Source organism: Castor canadensis, chromosome 2 (genome assembly GCF_047511655.1).
Source record: "Castor canadensis chromosome 2, mCasCan1.hap1v2, whole genome shotgun sequence".
Classification (NCBI taxonomy): Eukaryota; Metazoa; Chordata; class Mammalia; order Rodentia; family Castoridae; genus Castor; species Castor canadensis.
The window spans coordinates 92,860,978-92,879,230 of NC_133387.1; the positions used below are offsets into that span (position 1 = coordinate 92,860,978).

Below are 18,253 nucleotides of genomic sequence, written 5' to 3' on the forward strand. Positions count from 1 at the left end.
TTTGGTCTGATGAATGTCTCCCAAACAGGTTTGGAGCTGGTGGTGGTGGCATTGGTGGCAGTGATGGCAGCCCACCTGTTTTCTCAGTGTAATGTGACATAGAGAAGTTTTCTATGGACTAGGGGTTCAGGGTATCAAGGTTTTGATTCTCCTTGGTGCTTTATTTCTGCCAAGTGTGGTTCCAGCACTTCAGCATGGTTTTGGAGTCATAGAGCTCACGCTTTCTGGTTCTGCACCCTAGTCGCCATCTTGGATCTTCTGAAGCTTTGATTTTCTGCATTCATGTTCACCATATTTTAAAAAATCATCAGAAAAACATGTTTTTTGAAGTTCATCAGCAAGTGTCCTAACATTAAATATATACATATGTATTCATTTCAGAATTGAAGAAAAATCTATTTACCTTCGTTTAAGGAAAAGAAACCACTGTAACCACAGAGACTACCAGAATATCTCAAGAAATGGTATGTAGCTTTCTGCTTCAGCCTTCTCCAAAGCACCTGTAAGGATGGGTTTTATTTCTTAAGTACTATAAAAACTGAGACTTCTATAGCAAGAACAAGAATAAAATGAACAGTCTCCTTCTAGCACCATTGTCCTTTCTGAGCTCAGAGTAATTTACCCAACAGCAAAGGAAAATGAGAACAATACGCAGTCAAGGGGGAGACCCTAGGGTGGGTCAGTCACTGTCACAAACTAGCTGCCTGGGGTCTTTCTTCTCCACCCAAATAGAAATGGTGGGTGGTGAAGTGATGCTTTGTCAGTTATTCCAGGGCCTTGGTGGGTGTTTCTAGGCTGCAGCAGCAGAAGACAGCAGACAGCAGTAGTCTTCTTGAGGCTTTTGACACCCCAGGTAAGACATGGAGTTCCAGACCTCATGTCATGAGGAAGTTACTGCTCTTTTGGGCTTTAGGCAATGCCCCTTAGTGGGAGATGTCTCTCTGCTCCTGATTCTGATTAACTCATATCAGTTTCACTTTTGGGGATGTCACCCCACTGCTGCTGCCACCTCAATTGTTGTGGGTTCTGAGGTCACCAATATTCCAGCTACCTGGGCAGATGGGCTTCTGTCTGCCCATGCCTCTCCTGTCTGTGGCTCCCATTACCACAGGAACCACTTGCCAGCCCACTGCTGCTTTCACTGCCCTGCTACCATCACCTGTGCTCTTCTTTTCTTTATGTAACCAGTTCAGTTTCTGTACTAACAATAAGAATCAAAAGTAGGCAAGGCAGGCCACTTAGACTTCAACACAGTCCAATAAGGACTTCTCTATTATCAAGCACAGGAGAGTGCTGCTCACAAAGTGAACTGAGCTTAGATAACCAGAAGGGTTCATTGGTGTCTGCACAAACCATGGCAGTCTTCTGATGCAAATAAAAGGTTGTGTTTACACCAGTCCTAGCACACTCCTGAAGAAGGGTCTAACAGCTGTCAGGGAGTGAAATCTCCTCAGCCCCCAACATCTCAGAGTGCTTATAACAAAGACATATCAGTTACTACTTTGGCAGTATTTAGTAGTGCTCTAAATAAGGAAAGGTAGGTCCCTACCTGCAAAGTTCTAGAAAAGCCAAGGGGTGGGGTGTTCCAGGCTCAGCAGGAAAGACCTAAATAAACATTAGCCAATGGAGGGCTGAGCAAAGTCAAGGTTATTGCAAAGCTCTACCCTCCCCACAAGGAAAATTCTCCCATGTTTCTGTTGAGGATGGAGTTTGAAGTTGTACCTGTGGGCATCTCAACTTCCCCTTGAACCTGGAGGTGGTCTACTGCCTTATGACATTGATGAAACTTCTGCGGTAAACAATGGTCCAGCTACTGCATAGTGGATCGGCCAGTAATGTTTTGTGACATTGTAAGGGAGAGGTGGCAAAGAGCTTGTGTGCTGCCCCTCCATCTTCCTAAGCCTGGGGAACATGTTACTAACCACCCTTGGCACTCCCACTTGCTACCCCCAGAGTCGGCCTCAGCAAGCAGTTCTCACAATGCAGTGTGCCTGACAACCATCATCCCCAGATTATTCTTGACACGTGAAGTGAAGGCTATTAGCCATCCCCATGACATCTCTCATTAACTAAAAATGTGGAGGGATTTTCCAAGCAGCATGAGTCTGAACTAAGTGTATTACCTACAGATAGTGCATTTCTTAAAATAAGTATTCTACAGAGAATGAATGTTCTATTCTAAGAATAACATAAATGTTTTAACTAGTAAATAATAAATGCCATTTATGAGCTCTTACCAAGCACTGTGATATATATAATATATATATTATATATATATTCACACATATTTATATGTATAAATATGTATATTTATGTATATTTCAGTTAATCCTTTTCACTGCAAACACTGTCAGGTGAATATTATTATATTTCTCCAGCGCTGAGATACCACTGATTGCAATAACTCTGGAGAGTGTTGAGGGAGGGAAAAGGAAGGAAAATTTACAATGTACACATTCATTATAATACAACTCAAATGTGTTAAAATATATTTCTCACAATGGAGGAATTATAAGGAGATCCACGTGGATATCCACATAAAAAGCAGATTCATCGTCAGGTCAAGAACCTTGTACCAGGTCACAGACATGGTGAACTTACAGAGGTGGAACTTCTGCCCTGGTTGTTTAACTCCACTCAGACACCAACAAAGATAATTCAACAACCAGACTGTGATCTATCCAATATGGTCAATTGAGAAAGGTCAGCCTAACCTCCTACACAGGAACACAACCAATAGTTAATGGACAATTCCAATGAAACTGCTTCTGAAACCCTTGCCACTCTTTACCACTAATGAGATACTCAAACATCCCCCAACACTGCCAAACACTCTCTTTCAATGTAGCCTGTAAAAAGAAAAGAACAAAAGATCATCTGTATGGAATACTATGCAGCTCTAGAAAATGATGGCTAGTGTTTTTCTATTTTTTTTTATTTGGAAAGATAAAACATTGACAAGAGAAAAATTAAATTATAAAATTAGATCATACAGTTCAATTTCTACCATGTTTTTAAAAGGAAAAAATACCTATATCTAAGAAGAAAGATTGGTAGGAAATACACCAAAATCATTATTTTTGATAAATTTTGGTTGGTTGCTTTTTTCTTTTTTCCTACTTTTCTGTTTCCAAAAGGTTTCAACTTTGTAGAAATAACATTTTAAAAACCCTAGAAAGAAATAGAGTCTGCCAACAGTAATGGTTTTGCCCAAGGTTGTAAAGCTGAAGGTATTAGGTTAGAGCAGGAAATGACCAATAAGATTCTGCCAGGATATTGGGCACCAGTGACCTGTAATCCTAGCCACTCAAGAGGCAGAGATCAGGAGGATCACGATTTGAAACCAGCCTGGGCAAATAGTTCATGAGACTCTATCTCAAAAAACATCCATGACAAAAAAGGACCAGTGGAGTGACTCAAGGTGTAGGCCCTGAGTTTGAACCCCAGTACCGCAAAAAAAAAAAAAAAAAGATTCTGCCAGAAATGCAAGCTACAAGTTGTTCTCTCTCCATGTGATTTCAGTGTTTCTCTTTCCTTAGACCCAGACATGTCTTCCCATAACAAGTACAGGGATCTTTCGTACAATCATAAAGACCAGTGTAGGATATTCCACAAAGTACCCAGACAGTTGACAGTAGCTGGCCCTCCTGTGTGATCTGCCACCTTGACAATGTTCCTTTATGATCCTGGGTTGCAGGAACAAAAAAAGGGAACCAGGACATAGGAGGAGGTGATCATGAAAAAACAGAAAAAGCAGAATTTGATGGAAACATGCAGCTTCTGTCAGATTTTTATCTAATAAATAGATGCTGGGGGGAAGGAAAGGGACATTTCTTTTCTTTTCTTTGAATTTGCATTCCTTAGAAATACATAAGACAGACAACTCGTCTTATGTTATTTCTTCAAAGCTTCTTCCTGACTATTTTTCTACGAACTTAATTCTAAAAGGACTTTATTTTTTAGCTTCCCACAGTTACTCGTTATTTAATGTCCTGGTTTTATTCTCCAGCCCTGCTTCCTATTTTCTGTTGCTTTTCCTTGCTATGGAAGCAAGGAAAATATCCTTTCTTTTGATGTTATGCAGCAAGTCACCTGACTGCCCACACCAAGTTATTTCAATTACTCCCCGAGGTTTTTATTAGGTTTAGGAAAAGTCAGCTTTCCACATTCTGCATATTTATGGCGGCACTTATTCTTCAGAACCAGCAAGAGAGAAAGAGGAAGAAAGGAAGAAAGAGTTGAATGGAATATTAAAGTGTTTCTTTAAAATTATACAGTAAGAATTAAAGAAACAGTTCCAAATTCATCATAACCTTTATATAGGAGATCTCAAAAAATTCTATAGATGCCTCCATGTATAGAAAAATTGCCAAAGATTATAGAGCATTTTAAAATGTAAAGTGTAGAAGTCATCTTTAATGCAAATGACAATTCTCTGACCAGGGGGCTGGTTAGGAAGAGGCAGGTTCCTGCCAAGAGTTCTTACAATCAGCAAAGGAGACGATGGCAGAGGCAGCCCAGGGTGGGAGGGAGGCAGCCAGTGCCCTGAAGACAGAAGGGGTCAAAATGCTGTAGGGAGTTGGCTGGCTTCTCACAAAACATTCCCTTATCTCTCGGAGGTGGAAAGTGAGGCCCAGAGAACAAGAGCAGAGGCTCTCCCTTCCTGTTGCCTCATAAAATCTTCTTTCCTTAAAGCACAAAATAGAATTTAGGTCCTGGAACTGGTGTGTGAGTTGGGCCAGTCACTTGCTCTCTCTAGTTGGTTTCTGTACTTGGGAAATGGGGATCCTGGCTTAGTGAACACAGTTGACAACGGCCACCTAGATCTCATTCTGGATTGTCTAGACAACTAGCCGGCCGGAGTAAGCTATTTTCACCCCATCCTCCTGGGGGAGAAACTGCATCTGAACTAGTGCGGTAAGGGTTGTGGAGAACATCTGTCTTCTCATCTTTTGCAAGGACAACTATTTTCCAGTAAAGACAATTTCCTAAACTATGCCACTGTGATATTATACATGCATCACAAAACCTGGTGCAGGACTGACCCAGGTGGGCCGCCATGCACAAGAGGGATAGCAACATATGTGCCTGAACACCACAAGAGTGCTGTGGGTTGAGTAAGGAGATGCAGGGTTTCCTAAACATCCATCATTGTAGTGCCAGTGAAACTGCTGCTAGCTCCACCATGTGCTATTAATTATTCAGAATTTTTAAAAAGCCAATCACTTTTTCAATGTCAAAAGTTTCTAAAAGAAACAAAATAAGAATAAATTTAAAAGGCACGTATCAATGACAGGAAGAGCTATAGCTCCAGAGCTTGAGGGGTCCTTTCAACAGTGGCAGACAAGAAGGCAATGGCTGAGAATGGTGGGGCTGGTTGAGCTGGGAGCTCTGGACTGTTCTGGGAACCAAGGCTTACTGGGGGTAGGGGGGATCAGCAAATAAGAGGCATCACCCTCTGTCCAAGAAAGATGCTTACTCCCCAGGGACTAGGCCATCAGAGAGACAATGCTGGGCAGTATCTACAAGGAGGCATTGGGGCAAACGTGGGACTGAAGGTCTTGGAGGGAACATCTCAGTCCCTTGGGCATTTTGAGGGCTTTTGGGACATTTTTGTGGAAAGGGCAGTAAGCAATCACCACAGTGGTCCTACATGGTAGAACAGACACGTCAGAGGGCAGGTGTATCCTCCCAACTAACTGACAGTCTATGGTATGTCTCTGAGGAAGTGTACCTGAATTTTCTAAGAGTCCCCAGAAAATAACAAGTGAATCCACTCAGTGGACAGAGGGTGTCTCTTTGCCAGCACTGTGGGTTCTGAGATAAAGTCCTGGGCTCTGATGGTCAGTGTGAGAGAAACCTAGAAAGGGAAAAACTAACCAAAATCAAAGGCTGGCGTTAGATGTGGATCCAGTGATAGGGTGTAGTCCCTCATGGAGCCATCAAAGAAAGGAGAGAAAGGAAAGGGTGAGAGAGAGAGAGATGGAAAGGGAGAGAGAAGCAGCAGGGAATGGGGAGGATGGCTCTACACTACCTCATTCTGTGCCTCAATTTCTCATTTTTTTTTTGGCAGCACTGAGGTTTGAACTCAGGGCCTCATGCTTGCCAGGTAGGTGCTCTTACCACTTGAGCCACTCTGCCAGCCCCTCAGTTTTGGCTGGGGGCAGGCCTTGCAAGTGCAAGGCCCTGAGTTCAAGCCCCAATATCAACAACAGCAACAAAAAGATAAGCTAAGAAGCCACAGGCTGACACAAACACTTTTTTGTTTGGTTTTTAATTTAATTTGTGACAGATTTTAAAATAAAGATGTTCTACATAAAAATCCAGTTTCCTGCTCATCTTAGAAAATCAGCAGCTTTGGCAATACTGGGCCATGCTTGCCCTGTGGAAGAGGAGTAGGGGTCTCCCTTGAGGTACAGCCTGTGCTGGGCAGTCCCACTCCACCTCCTCCACATATGAATTTAGTGATTGGCCTTGTGGCCATTCACATTTTCAACCGTCTCCCAAATCAAAGTGGCTGGGCATGATTCAAATCAAAGTAGAATAACACCTTCAGAAGAAGTAGAAGAAAACTTGCCGAGTGAAGAAAAGCTCCAGAGAGTTTGTTACTGTTAGATGAAAGAGATGCAGAATGGATAGTCAGGAAGACAGCTCAGTGCAGGACAGGATTTATTGTGGAGAAGTAGTCTTGTGGAGGGAGTACCCAGCAAGAGAGCTGGAGCCTCCAGCCACTTGCAGACTGGGGGCAGATATAGGAGATGGGTGGAGTCCAGGGAAGGTCACAGGGCAGAAAAATTCTTAATGGCCCTCTGAGCTCCCAAGAAATGGCTTAAGGGCAGGTTATTTCTTCTAGGCCAGATGGGAAGTTTCTAGTAAATGGCTTTAGGTGAATGTTTATTTTTCTTTAGGGCCAGGTGGAGAGTTTCCAGTAAGTCACTTTCAAGTGGGATAGGGTTCAGTTCTAATATAGTTTCCGTTCGCTCACCCTAACATTCCTACCACATTGCTGATGTACTTATATCTACTTCCTGCTGAACGTGGTGTCGAGGTCTCTTAAGGGAGGGGTATCAGCAAGGTCTTCTTGCTTTAGGCGATTGTAGAGGGGCCTGTTGGAGGAACAGACAACCTTCAAGGGGGATGGGGTCCAGTTCTAACATGGCTTCCTTTGTTCACCCTAACAGTTACCAGAGTTTGGCGTATTCCACATTTTCCTCAGTTTTTGAGTGCAAACTGTAAGATTTGGATGCCCCCCAGGTGTGGCAAAAGAACCACAAATAGTAAACGGTGATTTATTAGTAAAGCAAAAGTGTCCCTTGAGGGGGATGTGTGTTCTGGAAAGGACAGAACACACAGAAGCTTTTAGGACTTGGGGTTTTATCCAGTAGGGTAGGGTTTCTACATGGCGTGAAACTGAGGCCCTCCTCAAGCAGTTTGACAGCTGCACAGTGGCTGCCCAGATTGTAGAAGGTGTGTGCCTGCTCATTTGATCCTCTTTGCCCTTCCTATTTTAGCATCTCCTAGCAGCCATTATACTCTCAAGTCACATGCCTGGCTTTGATATGGGGTGAGCATGTGACTCCACACAGAGGATATAGGACCATTATCTTAATTGTTGGGAAAAGAAGAATTTTTTTGTGTGTGGTGCTGGGGCTTGAACTCAGGGCTGCACCTTGTACCGCTCCCCCAGCCTTTTGTGTGTGTGTGTGTGTGTGTGTGTGTGTTTGTATGTGTGTGATGGGTTTCTTCAAGATGGGGTCTCGTGAATTATTTGCCTGGGCTAGCGTCGAACTGTGATCCTCCTGATCCCTGCTTCCTGAGTAACTAGGATTATAGGTGTGAGCCACCAGCACCCAGCTGAGGAGGACTCTTAATAACCATCATCAGTGGGGAAAGCCCCTATGAAATTTGTATAACAAACATTATTAAACAACCCCTGTTTAGAGCCAGGTCTGGTGGTACAGACCTGTAATCCCAGCACATAGGAGACTGAGACAGGAGGATTGCAAGTTTGAGGCCAGCCTTGCCTACACAGTGAGACCCTGTCTTGTGGGGGAAAAAAACTGGTTACCATCCTTATCTTGGTCACCTTCTCATAACTTGCGTCTACCCATCCAAAGACTCAAGGCTTTCTTCCTTTAGCCTAAGATGGTATATAAGCCCAAGTTCTAGCTGGTACCTGACTGGATTATTGTTCCCCAGGTACCTGTCCTAGAGCAGTCAATGACTGAAGGAACCTGGACAAGCTGTTAAGAGTTAAAGCAAGGTCACAGCAGGCCAGGAGTTAAGAGTAAAGCAAGCACAAAGTTTATTGAAAGGATAGCAAAGCACCCTAATGGGTGGGATTTGGGGAAAAAGCTAAGCCAAAGGATGGCTGGAATTCATGAGATTAAATAGGAGTCTGACTTTAGGCACTCCCCCCGCACTCTACTTTGAAGCTACAGATATAATTGGCTATCTGATTAACTTCTTGCTGAATCTGACCATCAGCTGCCCCTCTCCCATCTTATCAAACTGGACATTCCAAGAGGATCTCATTAGTCCATCTTGTCCTTAAAACCTGTCATGCATATTTTATGACTACTGCTCATAATTTTGGTGAGACACCACCCCCCATTTCATTTATCTTGGGAAAGTTTGCTCAACTCATCCTGGCCTTGAGGCCCACTACTTACATTGTGCAGTTGCATCTTGTTACTTTTGTGAGAGGCTAGTTATTTTTCTGAGAAGCCTGTTGTTTCCCATGTCTCTTTAGATGTCTGCTTTTAAAGTGCCTCTCTCATCCAGACTGGAGTCACCTCTGTCACAGCTAACCTCCAACCTTTGGGTTACTCATTACTGAGTGCTCCCATGAATACGTGTGCAATGCACATGTTAATAAACTTGTGTTTCTTTTCTCTTGTGAATCTGTCTTTGGCCAGTATAGGGAAAGAGTTCTTCCTCCCCTAGAGTGTCCAACAGAGAGACGCTCCCTCTGGGAGTTTGTGACAGGAATAGACAAGAGAGAGCCACCCACACTGCTGGTAGGTTTAAAGAAAGCTGACAGAAAGGGTTGTGCTTCCCCAGTGAACAAAAGAACCATCAAAGTGAAATGGGAGAGTTAAGACCTGGTCCTTGTCCCACAAAGCTGAAGAAAGAACTTCACAGACAATGAGAGAAGCGTAAAGCAGGAGAGTTTATTGAGAGAAAACTGTAAAGTGAGGAGTAGAGTCCCCAGAGTTGGAGGGGTGATCCCAAGAGAGGGTGCCTGAAAAAATGACATGATCTGAAATTTTTATCCATTCTCTTCAGGGAGTTGCTCAATCTCTATGCTAATTATGTGTGCATAAAGCAGCATTTTTGTTGACTGTTCCTGCAAAGTTCTTATTAGTTGGTCCTGATCCTCACACAATCCTTGCTGCCTTTCCTTCTCTTCATTCTTTAAGGTCACAAGGAGGTTATATGGAGGTTTCCAAGGACCTCTCCTTCTGCCTCAAAAGGAATGTCTCTAGACACATACTCTGCCTTCATTTAATCCACAAACCAGCTCTGCTTTGCAGATAAGGAAACTGAGGCTCACAACAGTTAAGTACCTTGCCCACAGTCCACTGGCTCCTTAATGGTACACCTTTATCCATGCCTTTTTCATACAAAAAGCCATGCCTCCAATCAGGCCACACTGTCACCAGAGGACAGATGAGGGGGTTCTCAGAGCTTCCCATTTTCCATGCAAAATCACAGGTCCTGGAAATCCACAAACATGAATAGCATTTCAAGGTGTTTTACAACAACAGAGTCTCACAGGTGGAAGTAAGGCAGAAAAGTAGAGAAAGTTGGACTCATAGAAAAAATATTACATCTTAGATTAACCATGCTTTGACTCAGGAAACTGCCTCACCTGGCTGGGAACCACCCATTGGATGGGAATCTCCTGGTTCCCCAGTTCCCATAGGTTATCGTAGCTTTCAAAAGCACCTGAAGAGCAGAAACATGCTTTCTCAGCTTCTGGTTTCCACCTGGGCCTCACCATGCTTCCCTTTGTATTTCTCTTCCCTAACTTTTAACAAACTCCATTTACATCCATATGTCCTGCAATGGATTCTTCCCTGCTGGATACAAAGCATTTGAAAGTCTTCTGAACACAGATTGCACAAGTGCTGTTAACAGAAATACTAGGAAGGATTTATCTCAGTATAACAGGGTAAAATATAGGCAAGGTGAGGAGGGGAAGACAGAGACATTTTCTTTCCCCATAAAGACAATGGGAGCAAAGACTCAAAATGGTGGCCCCCATCTCAGCCTTATACTGGAGAGCTGGGGGAGTACACATGGTCATAAATAATGGATCTGGGTGACTGAGATAGCTGTTAAAACAAGCCATCTCATCCTACCTACCCAAAACATAGGGACAATAGGTGTGCTTTAGAACTTCTTTTTACTAGACAGGGTTACCTTCCACCCATCCAAGGATCCCTGCAGTTTAACATCTCAAAGAGGAAAGCAGAAGCAGGTAGCTCTTTAAGTCTCCCTGCTCCTGTGACTTAGCATCTAAAAGGAGATGGGAGGGAGCTCACTGCTCTGGCTCTCCAGCTTTACTTCCCTGTTCCAATGTCAGACTCTGGCCCTTTAAATTTTTATTCCAATAATGTAATTTGCCTGTTTCCTCATCTATCTCTCCTGCCTCACCCCCTTTCAGGTTCTAGCCTGGTGCCATGGACAATCAACACCTGTCCTAGAGTCAGCTGGGCACCAGAATTAGATGCCTTTTCCACCCTGTGTCAGTTCTTTTTATCTCGTTGGAGAAGGATAGAAGTAAGAAAAAGAAAAGAAGAATGAAGAGGCCAACTATAAAGGAAATATAAAAAAAGATATTAAATCCCAGCTTAGCTGGATTTGGTTACACATGAAGGACTCCTTATTTTTAGACTTCCCCATGACCTCCATTCTGGAACAAAATAGGTTTTGTACCTTCAGCTAACTGGGCTTCTGCTATTGTATTCTTGCCAAAAGTTGCACATTCTGAGTTTAATCATGAGGAAACATAAGACAACCCAAAATGAAGGCCATTAAAAAAAAAAAAACCCACAAAAAATTGGCCAGTACTACTCAAAAGTATCAAGGTCTTGAAAGACCAAGCAGTCAGTCCAGATTAAAAGAGATTCATGATAGCTAAACACAGTACCTGAACTTGAATTAGATCCTGGCCCAGAAAGTGGTCATCAGTGGAACAATTAATGAAATTTAAATAAGGTCTGAGGGTTAGGCGATAGTATGCTAACATTAATTTTGTGGTTTTGATCATTGTGCTATGATTGTAACCAGAGTTCTAGATCAGAGGCTCCACTCTAGGGGTTTCAACATGTCAGGTCCAATCACTTGCCACAATATGCCAGATAAAGAGACGAGCAGTGGTGAAGGGCAGAGAAAGGAGATGTATTATGCAGTAGAGGTACACTGGGAAGAGGTAAGGTAAGTATTTCAGGACATCTTCGGGTTATAAGGAAGAATTGAAGGGAGGATAGGTATGCATAATTAAACAGTCCCAGGTAAAGTGTGGCCTGGTTGATCATTGCCTCAGTTCTCCAAGGGTTCAAGAGAAGTTGCTGTCACTAGTACCACTTGAGGGGGTCTGTCCTTCCAGGTTCTACCATTTATTTCTTTGGGGGATAGTTTTGGTCCCTTGTCATAAGATGTTATTGCTGAATTCTGTCCTTCCTGGAGCCCAAGGTGAAGGCAGGAGAGAGACTCAGAAAAAATGGGACCCATGTAAACTAGAGGCAGGAATATCAAGCTTTTCTAAAGCTTTCTGCTAACTTGTAAGCCAAGTAAAGAGTCACTGCTTTTAGCAAAAGCAGTTTTTTTTATTTTTATTTTATTCATATGTGCATACGTTTGTTTCATTTCTCCCCCCTTTCCCCACTCCCTCCCTTCCCCCACACCTCCTACCTTCCCCCCCACCTCCTCCCTCTCCCCCCCAACCCCTCACTACCCAGCATAAACTACTTTGCCCTTATCTCTAATTTTGTTGAAAAGAGAGTATAAGTAATAATAGGAAGGACCAAGGGTTTTTGCTAGTTAAGATAAGGATAGCTATACAGGGAGTTGGCTCGCACTGATTTCCTGTGCATGTGTGTTACCTTCTAAGTTAATTCTTCTTGATCTAACCTTTTCTCTAGTTCCTGGTCCCCTTCTCCTATTGGCCTCAGTTGCTTTAAAGTATCTGCTTTAGTTTCTCTGTGTTGAGGGCAACAACTGCTATCTGGTTTTTTAGGTGTCTTACCTATCCTCACCCCTCCCTTGTATGCTCTCGCTTTTATCATGTGCTCAAAGTCCAATCCCCTTGTTGTGTTTGCCCTTGATCTAATGTCCACATATGAGGGAGAACATATGATTTTTGGTCTTTTGGGCCAGGCTAACCTCACTCAGAATGATGTTCTCCAATTCCATCCATTTACCAGCAAATGATAACATTTCCTTCTTCTTCATGGCTACATAAAATTCCATTGTGTATAGATACCACATTTTCTTAATCCATTCGTCAGTGGTGGGGCATCTTGGCTGTTTCCATAACTTGGCTATTGTGAATAGTGCTGCAATAAACATGGGTGTGCAGGTGCCTCTGGAGTAACCTGTGTCACAGTCTTTTGGGTATATCCCCAAGAGTGGTATTGCTAGATCATATGGTAGATCAATGTTTAGCTTTTTAAGTAGCCTCCAAATTTTTTTCCAGAGTAGTTGTACTAGTAGTTGTACTAGTTACATGCTGCTGGTGGCAGCAGTGTAAGAGGGTTCCTGTTTTCCCACATCCTCGCCAACACCTGTTGTTGATGGTGTTACTGATGATGGCTATTCTAACAGGGGTGAGGTGGAATCTTAGTGTGGTTTTAATTTGCATTTCCTTTATTGCTAGAGATGGTAAGCATTTTTTCATGTGTTTTTTGGCCATTTGAATTTCTTCTTTTGAGAAAGTTCTGTTTAGTTCACTTGCCCATTTCATTATTAGCTCATTAATTTTGGGAGAATTTAGTTTTTTAAGTTCCCTATATATTCCGGTTATCAGTCCTTTGTCTGAGGTGTAGCTGGCAAATATTTTCTCCCACCTTGTGGGTGTTCTCTTCAGTTTAGAGACCATTTCTTTTGTTGAGCAGAAGCTTTTTAGTTTTATGAAGTCCCATTTATCTGTGCTATCTCTTAGTTGCTGTGCTGCTGGGGTTCCATTGAAACTTATTAATTCCAGAGTATTTTCTGCTCTTTCCTGTACCAACTTTAGACTTTGAGGTCTGATATTAAGATCCTTGATCCATTTTGAGTTAATCTTGGTATAGGGTGATATACATAGATCTAGTTTCAGTTTTTTGCAGACTGCTAACCAGTTTTCCCAGCAGTTTTTGTTGAAGAGACTGTCTTTTCTCCATCGTATATTTTTAGCACCTTTGTCAAAGACAAGTTGGTTATAGTTGTGTGGCTTCATATCTGGGTCCTCTATTCTGTTCCACTGTTCTTCATGTCTGTTTTTGTGCCAGTACCATGCTGTTTTTATCGTTATTGCTTTGTAATATACTTTGAAGTCAGGTATCGTGATACCTCCAGCATTGTTCTTTTGACTGAGTATTGCCTTGGCTATTCGTGGCCTCTTGTGTTTCCATATAAATTTCACAGTAGATTTTTCAATCTTTTTAATGAATGTCATTGGAATTTTGATGGGAATTGCATTAAACATGTAGATTACTTTGGGGAGTATCGACATTTTTACTATGTTGATTCTACCAATCCATGAGCATGGGAGATCTCTCCACTTTCTATAGTTTTCTTCAATCTCTTTCTTCAGAAGTTTATAGTTTTCCTTGTAGAGGTTATTCACATCCTTTTTTAGGTTTACACCTAGGCGTTTGATTTTTTTTTTTTTTGAGGCTACTGTAAATGGAATTTTTTTCATATATTCTTTCTCAACTTGTTCATTATTAGTGTATAGAAATGCTAATGATTTTTCTATGTTGATTTTATATCCTGCTACCTTGCTATAGCTATTGATGGTGTCTAGGAGCTTCTGAATAGAGTTTTTTGGGTCTTTAAGGTATAGGACCATGTCGTCTGCAAATAGGGATATTTTGACAGTTTCTTTACCTATTTGTATTCCTTTTATTCCTTCTTCTTGCCTAATTGCTCTGGCTAGGAATTCAAGTACTATGTTGAATAGGAGTGGAGATAGTGGACATCCTTGTCTAGTTCCTGATTTTAGAGAAAATGGTTTCAGTTTTTCTCCATTAAGTATAATGCTGGCTGTAGGTTTGTCATATGTAGCTTTTATAATGTTGAGGTACTTCCCTTCTATTCCTAGTTTTCTTAGAGCTTTTATCATGAAATGGTGTTAGATCTTATTAAAGGCTTTTTCTGCATCTATTGAGATGATCAAGTGGTTTTTGTCTTTGCTTCTGTTAATGTGGTTTATTACGTTTATGGATTTTCATATGTTGAACCACCCCTGCATTCCTGGGATGAAGCCTACTTGGTCGTGGTGAATAATCTTTTTGATGTGTTGTTGAATTCGGTTTGCCATTATTTTATTGAGGATTTTTGCATCAATGTTCATTAAGGAGATTGGCCTATAGTTCTCCTTTTGGAGGTGTCTTTGCCTGGTTTTGGGAAGTGTAATACTGGCTTCATAAAATGTGTTAGGCAGTTTTCCTTCCCTTTCTATTTTATGGAACAGTTTAAGGAGGGTTGGTGTCAGTTCTTCTTTAAAGGTCTGATAGAATTCAGCAGAGAATCCATCAGGTCCTGGACTTTTCTTTTTGGGGAGACTCTTGATTGCTGCTTCAATTTCATTTTGTGTTATAGATCTATTCAGGTGATTAATTTCCTCTTGGTTCAGTTTTGGATGATCATATGTATCTAGAAATCTGTCCATTTCTTTAAGATTTTCAAATTTATTTGAATATAGGTTCTCAAAGTAGTCTCTGATGATTTCCTGGACTTCCATGGTATTTGTTGTTATCTCCCCTTTTGCATTCCTGTTTCTACTAATTTGGGTTTTTTCTGTCCTCATTTTAGTCAGGTTTGCCAGGGGTCTGTTGATCTTATTTTTTCAAAGAACCAACTTTTTGTTTCATTAATTCTTTGTATGGTTTTTTTGGTTTCTATTTTGTTGATTTCAGCTCTTATTTTTATTATTTCTCTCCTTCTATTTGTTTTGGGATTTGCTTGTTCTTGTTTTCCTAGGAGTTTGAGATGTATCATTAGGTCATTGATTTGGGATCTTTCAGTCTTTTTAATATATGCACTCATGGCTATAAACTTTCCTCTCAGGACTGCCTTTGCTGTGTCCCATAGGTTCCAGTAGGTTGTGTTTTCATTTTCATTGACTTCCAAGAACTTTTTAATTTCTTCTTTTATTTCATCAATGACCCATTGTTCATTAAGCAATGAGTTATTCAGTTTCCAGCTGTTTGCATGTTTTTTGTCTTTACTTTTGTTTTTGAGTTCTAGTTTTATTGCATTGTGATCAGATAGTATGCATGGTTTAATTTCTATTTTCTTATATTTGCTGAAGCTCACTTTGTGCCCTAGGATATGATCTATTTTGGAGAAGGTTCCATGGGCTGCTGAGAAGAATGTATACAAAAGCAGTTTTTATGTACCTGTTATATGATTATTAAAAATGTCTGCCTTTAGGGAATCCAGGTGAAGGGTACATGCAAATCCTTTGTTCTTTTTTGGAACCTTTTGACAATTATTTCAAAATGAAAAATTTTAAACATTTTTAAAGCCACCAGGAAGCATTGGAGGGGTGCACACAAGTCACCTTTGTTAAACTGAAGTGGCCCTTGGGAAGCAGTAGGTTGAGCTCTCGTCTCAACCAAAACCTTGAGAGAAGATGACAGACATTATTTATAATAGAACAAGTAGGACATTTCTTTTGCGGAAGCCTTAACACAGTGTGGTCACAACCACAGAGACAGATTTTAGTAACAATTTTTAAAATGCTTGATCTAAAAAGAAAATGCTTACAGATACACTCAATGCCTACAAAGTGTCAAATTTCTCTTAAGGATCAAATGTACCTCCCAATTACAGCATTTAGTTACAACAGAAACTTCTAAAAACTACCATTTCAACATGACATATAGAGGGACACAAATCACTCTTATTTATTTATTATTCCCATTTTTTGATACAGGCAAGAATTTGGAATTCAATTAAACTATGGGGACATTATGATCCAAATGAGACAATTCCTTGGGATTTATTGCATCCTGCCCAGGAAGGAGCAGGACACATGACAGTGATCATAATATGAACAGTGTAGGCTTTTGATTCTTCTGTTTTGTCAAGATTTTCATCTTGTGCTGCTTGAATTAGCACACCTGCAGAAGAAAAATTGAGAGTCAAATATCTTACTTTTTAAAAAATGTCATTGTCAATGACCAGGACTTCTGAAGTCCTAGGAGTCCTTTTATCAATCATCTGTCTTGTTTAGAGCTTCAGATATAGGACCTGGTAGAAAAGTTACCTGCTACTTGTAATGATAGCTTAAATGAACTTGACATTCCTATCAACCCCAAAGCATCCTAGATGTGCTTACTTCTGGTCTTCATTTCCTCTCCAGCATTACAACAGGCATTAGAAATAAAAAGATGAGCAAGACAATACCCCTGCTGTCAAGCAGATGACAGCCAAATGGGAAAGAGAGACAAGTAAGAAAGCAACCACAGTTCTGTTAAAATGGTATAAAAGTAAAGGTAGGTTGAGGCCTCTGCATGGAGAAGGACAGCAAGACTTCACAGAGAAGTTAAAGTTTGAGCAGATAGTCATGGGGAATTACATAGGAATCCAAAAGGTGTTGATTGATGGTGGCTTGGAGGGGAGGCTCTGAGGGCAAGCAGCCGTCATATTTGGGGAAGTTGGAGAGAGAACTTCAACACTGTTAAGGGCTTAGGGTTGCTTGTAGGGCTGTGTCACTGGGAAGAAGACTAGAGCCACAATGGAAAGATTATTGCATTCTTTTAAAAACATGTTTTAGATACTGAAAGGTTGGCTTAAGTGATAGGGCACTTGCTTAGCAAGTCCAAGGCTCAGAGTTCAAACCCTAATTCCATGAAAATAAATAAATAAATAAAAATCCACCCTGGCACCTGTGGCCCATCCCTCTAATCCTAGCTACTCAAGAGGCAGAGATCAGGAGGATCACAGTTCAAGCCAGCCTTGGTGAATAATTCATGAGACCTATCACAAAAAGGGCTGGTGGAGTGGCTCAAAGTATGGGCCCTGAGTTTGAGCCCCAGTACTGAAAAAAGAAAAATCCAATTCTAAAAAATATACGTTTTAGGAGAATCATTTAACTAGTTTGTCACTGAAATTCAGAATCACACTTGTAAACTTTAAAGCACTTTCTGTAGTAGAAACTGTCACGACAAGCAATTATTAAATGCCTCCAATTTTGATCTCCTGGTCAATATATTATTCTGAATGTTTCTGTTTTATGGTAAGCAAATATTTTTGGAGAAAAAAGGAACTTAAATTTCTCAGGATGGATATTTCAACTGGATTTACAAATTATTCTTCTGAAAACAAAGTGCCTTCTAAAGTATAAAAATGCAAGGAAAATCTGTATCATTTAAAATCCAATTCATGTTAAATAACATTATTAGATTTACTTTAGGTCATTATATGTCACTATATGCTTCATGAGCTTTGCATACTCTTTATAAATTCTGGTTCCAGGTGCCATGGAGTAAACACACACACACACACACACACACACACACAGTTCCTCCCACTGTCGGCAGCTATAAAGCCTTGGTGTTCTGTCCAGGTTTTTGAAGGATTCTGAAAAGTGAATATCCAGCTAATTAAAGAAGAAAACAAGAATTGGGATTACCATCAAACCGGCAGTGAGATTAGCATTTTGTTATCCTCTGATACCTTCTGACCTGGAGTAGAGGCAAACCAAAATCCAGAAGTGGTCAGTGGCACAGAAAGAGACCACTTCAGAAGAAACCCTCTAGTTCTCACTATAGACATGGGAAAACCATGACAGTAGTGATGAGGGGAGGTGGACTTATAAGTGCCAAAAATTCTGAGGGTTCTCAGGAAAGTGGGATGAACCCCACCCCCATTGCTTTTTTCTTCACTGTTCTCCCATCACTCAGTGTCACAATGAGTGAATTTGCAGTAAGAGCAAAGCAGAATGAGGTAACTAAAGCCCCAACTTTCTGACTCTAGGACCACAGAGGATAGACCAGGGAACCAGAATATACCAAGGAGATCACGGACAGGG

At 41.2% G+C, this 18,253-nt stretch overlaps 1 protein-coding gene and 1 non-coding gene across 3 annotated transcripts in view; one reads left to right on the forward strand and one right to left on the reverse strand.

The window, feature by feature from the left end:
• Positions 1-18,253, forward strand: part of Aoah (acyloxyacyl hydrolase) — a 227,048-nt gene that overhangs the window by 154,779 nt on the left and 54,016 nt on the right. For both annotated transcript variants that reach the window (XM_074065287.1, XM_074065288.1), the window contains exon 13: positions 382-464. In XM_074065287.1, the coding sequence (XP_073921388.1) occupies positions 382-464 (83 nt within the window). The remainder of the gene's footprint in view (positions 1-381; positions 465-18,253) is intronic.
• Positions 6,068-6,141, reverse strand: Trnaa-ggc (transfer RNA alanine (anticodon GGC)). The gene has a single exon. It is a non-coding gene; the product is annotated as a tRNA-Ala (tRNA).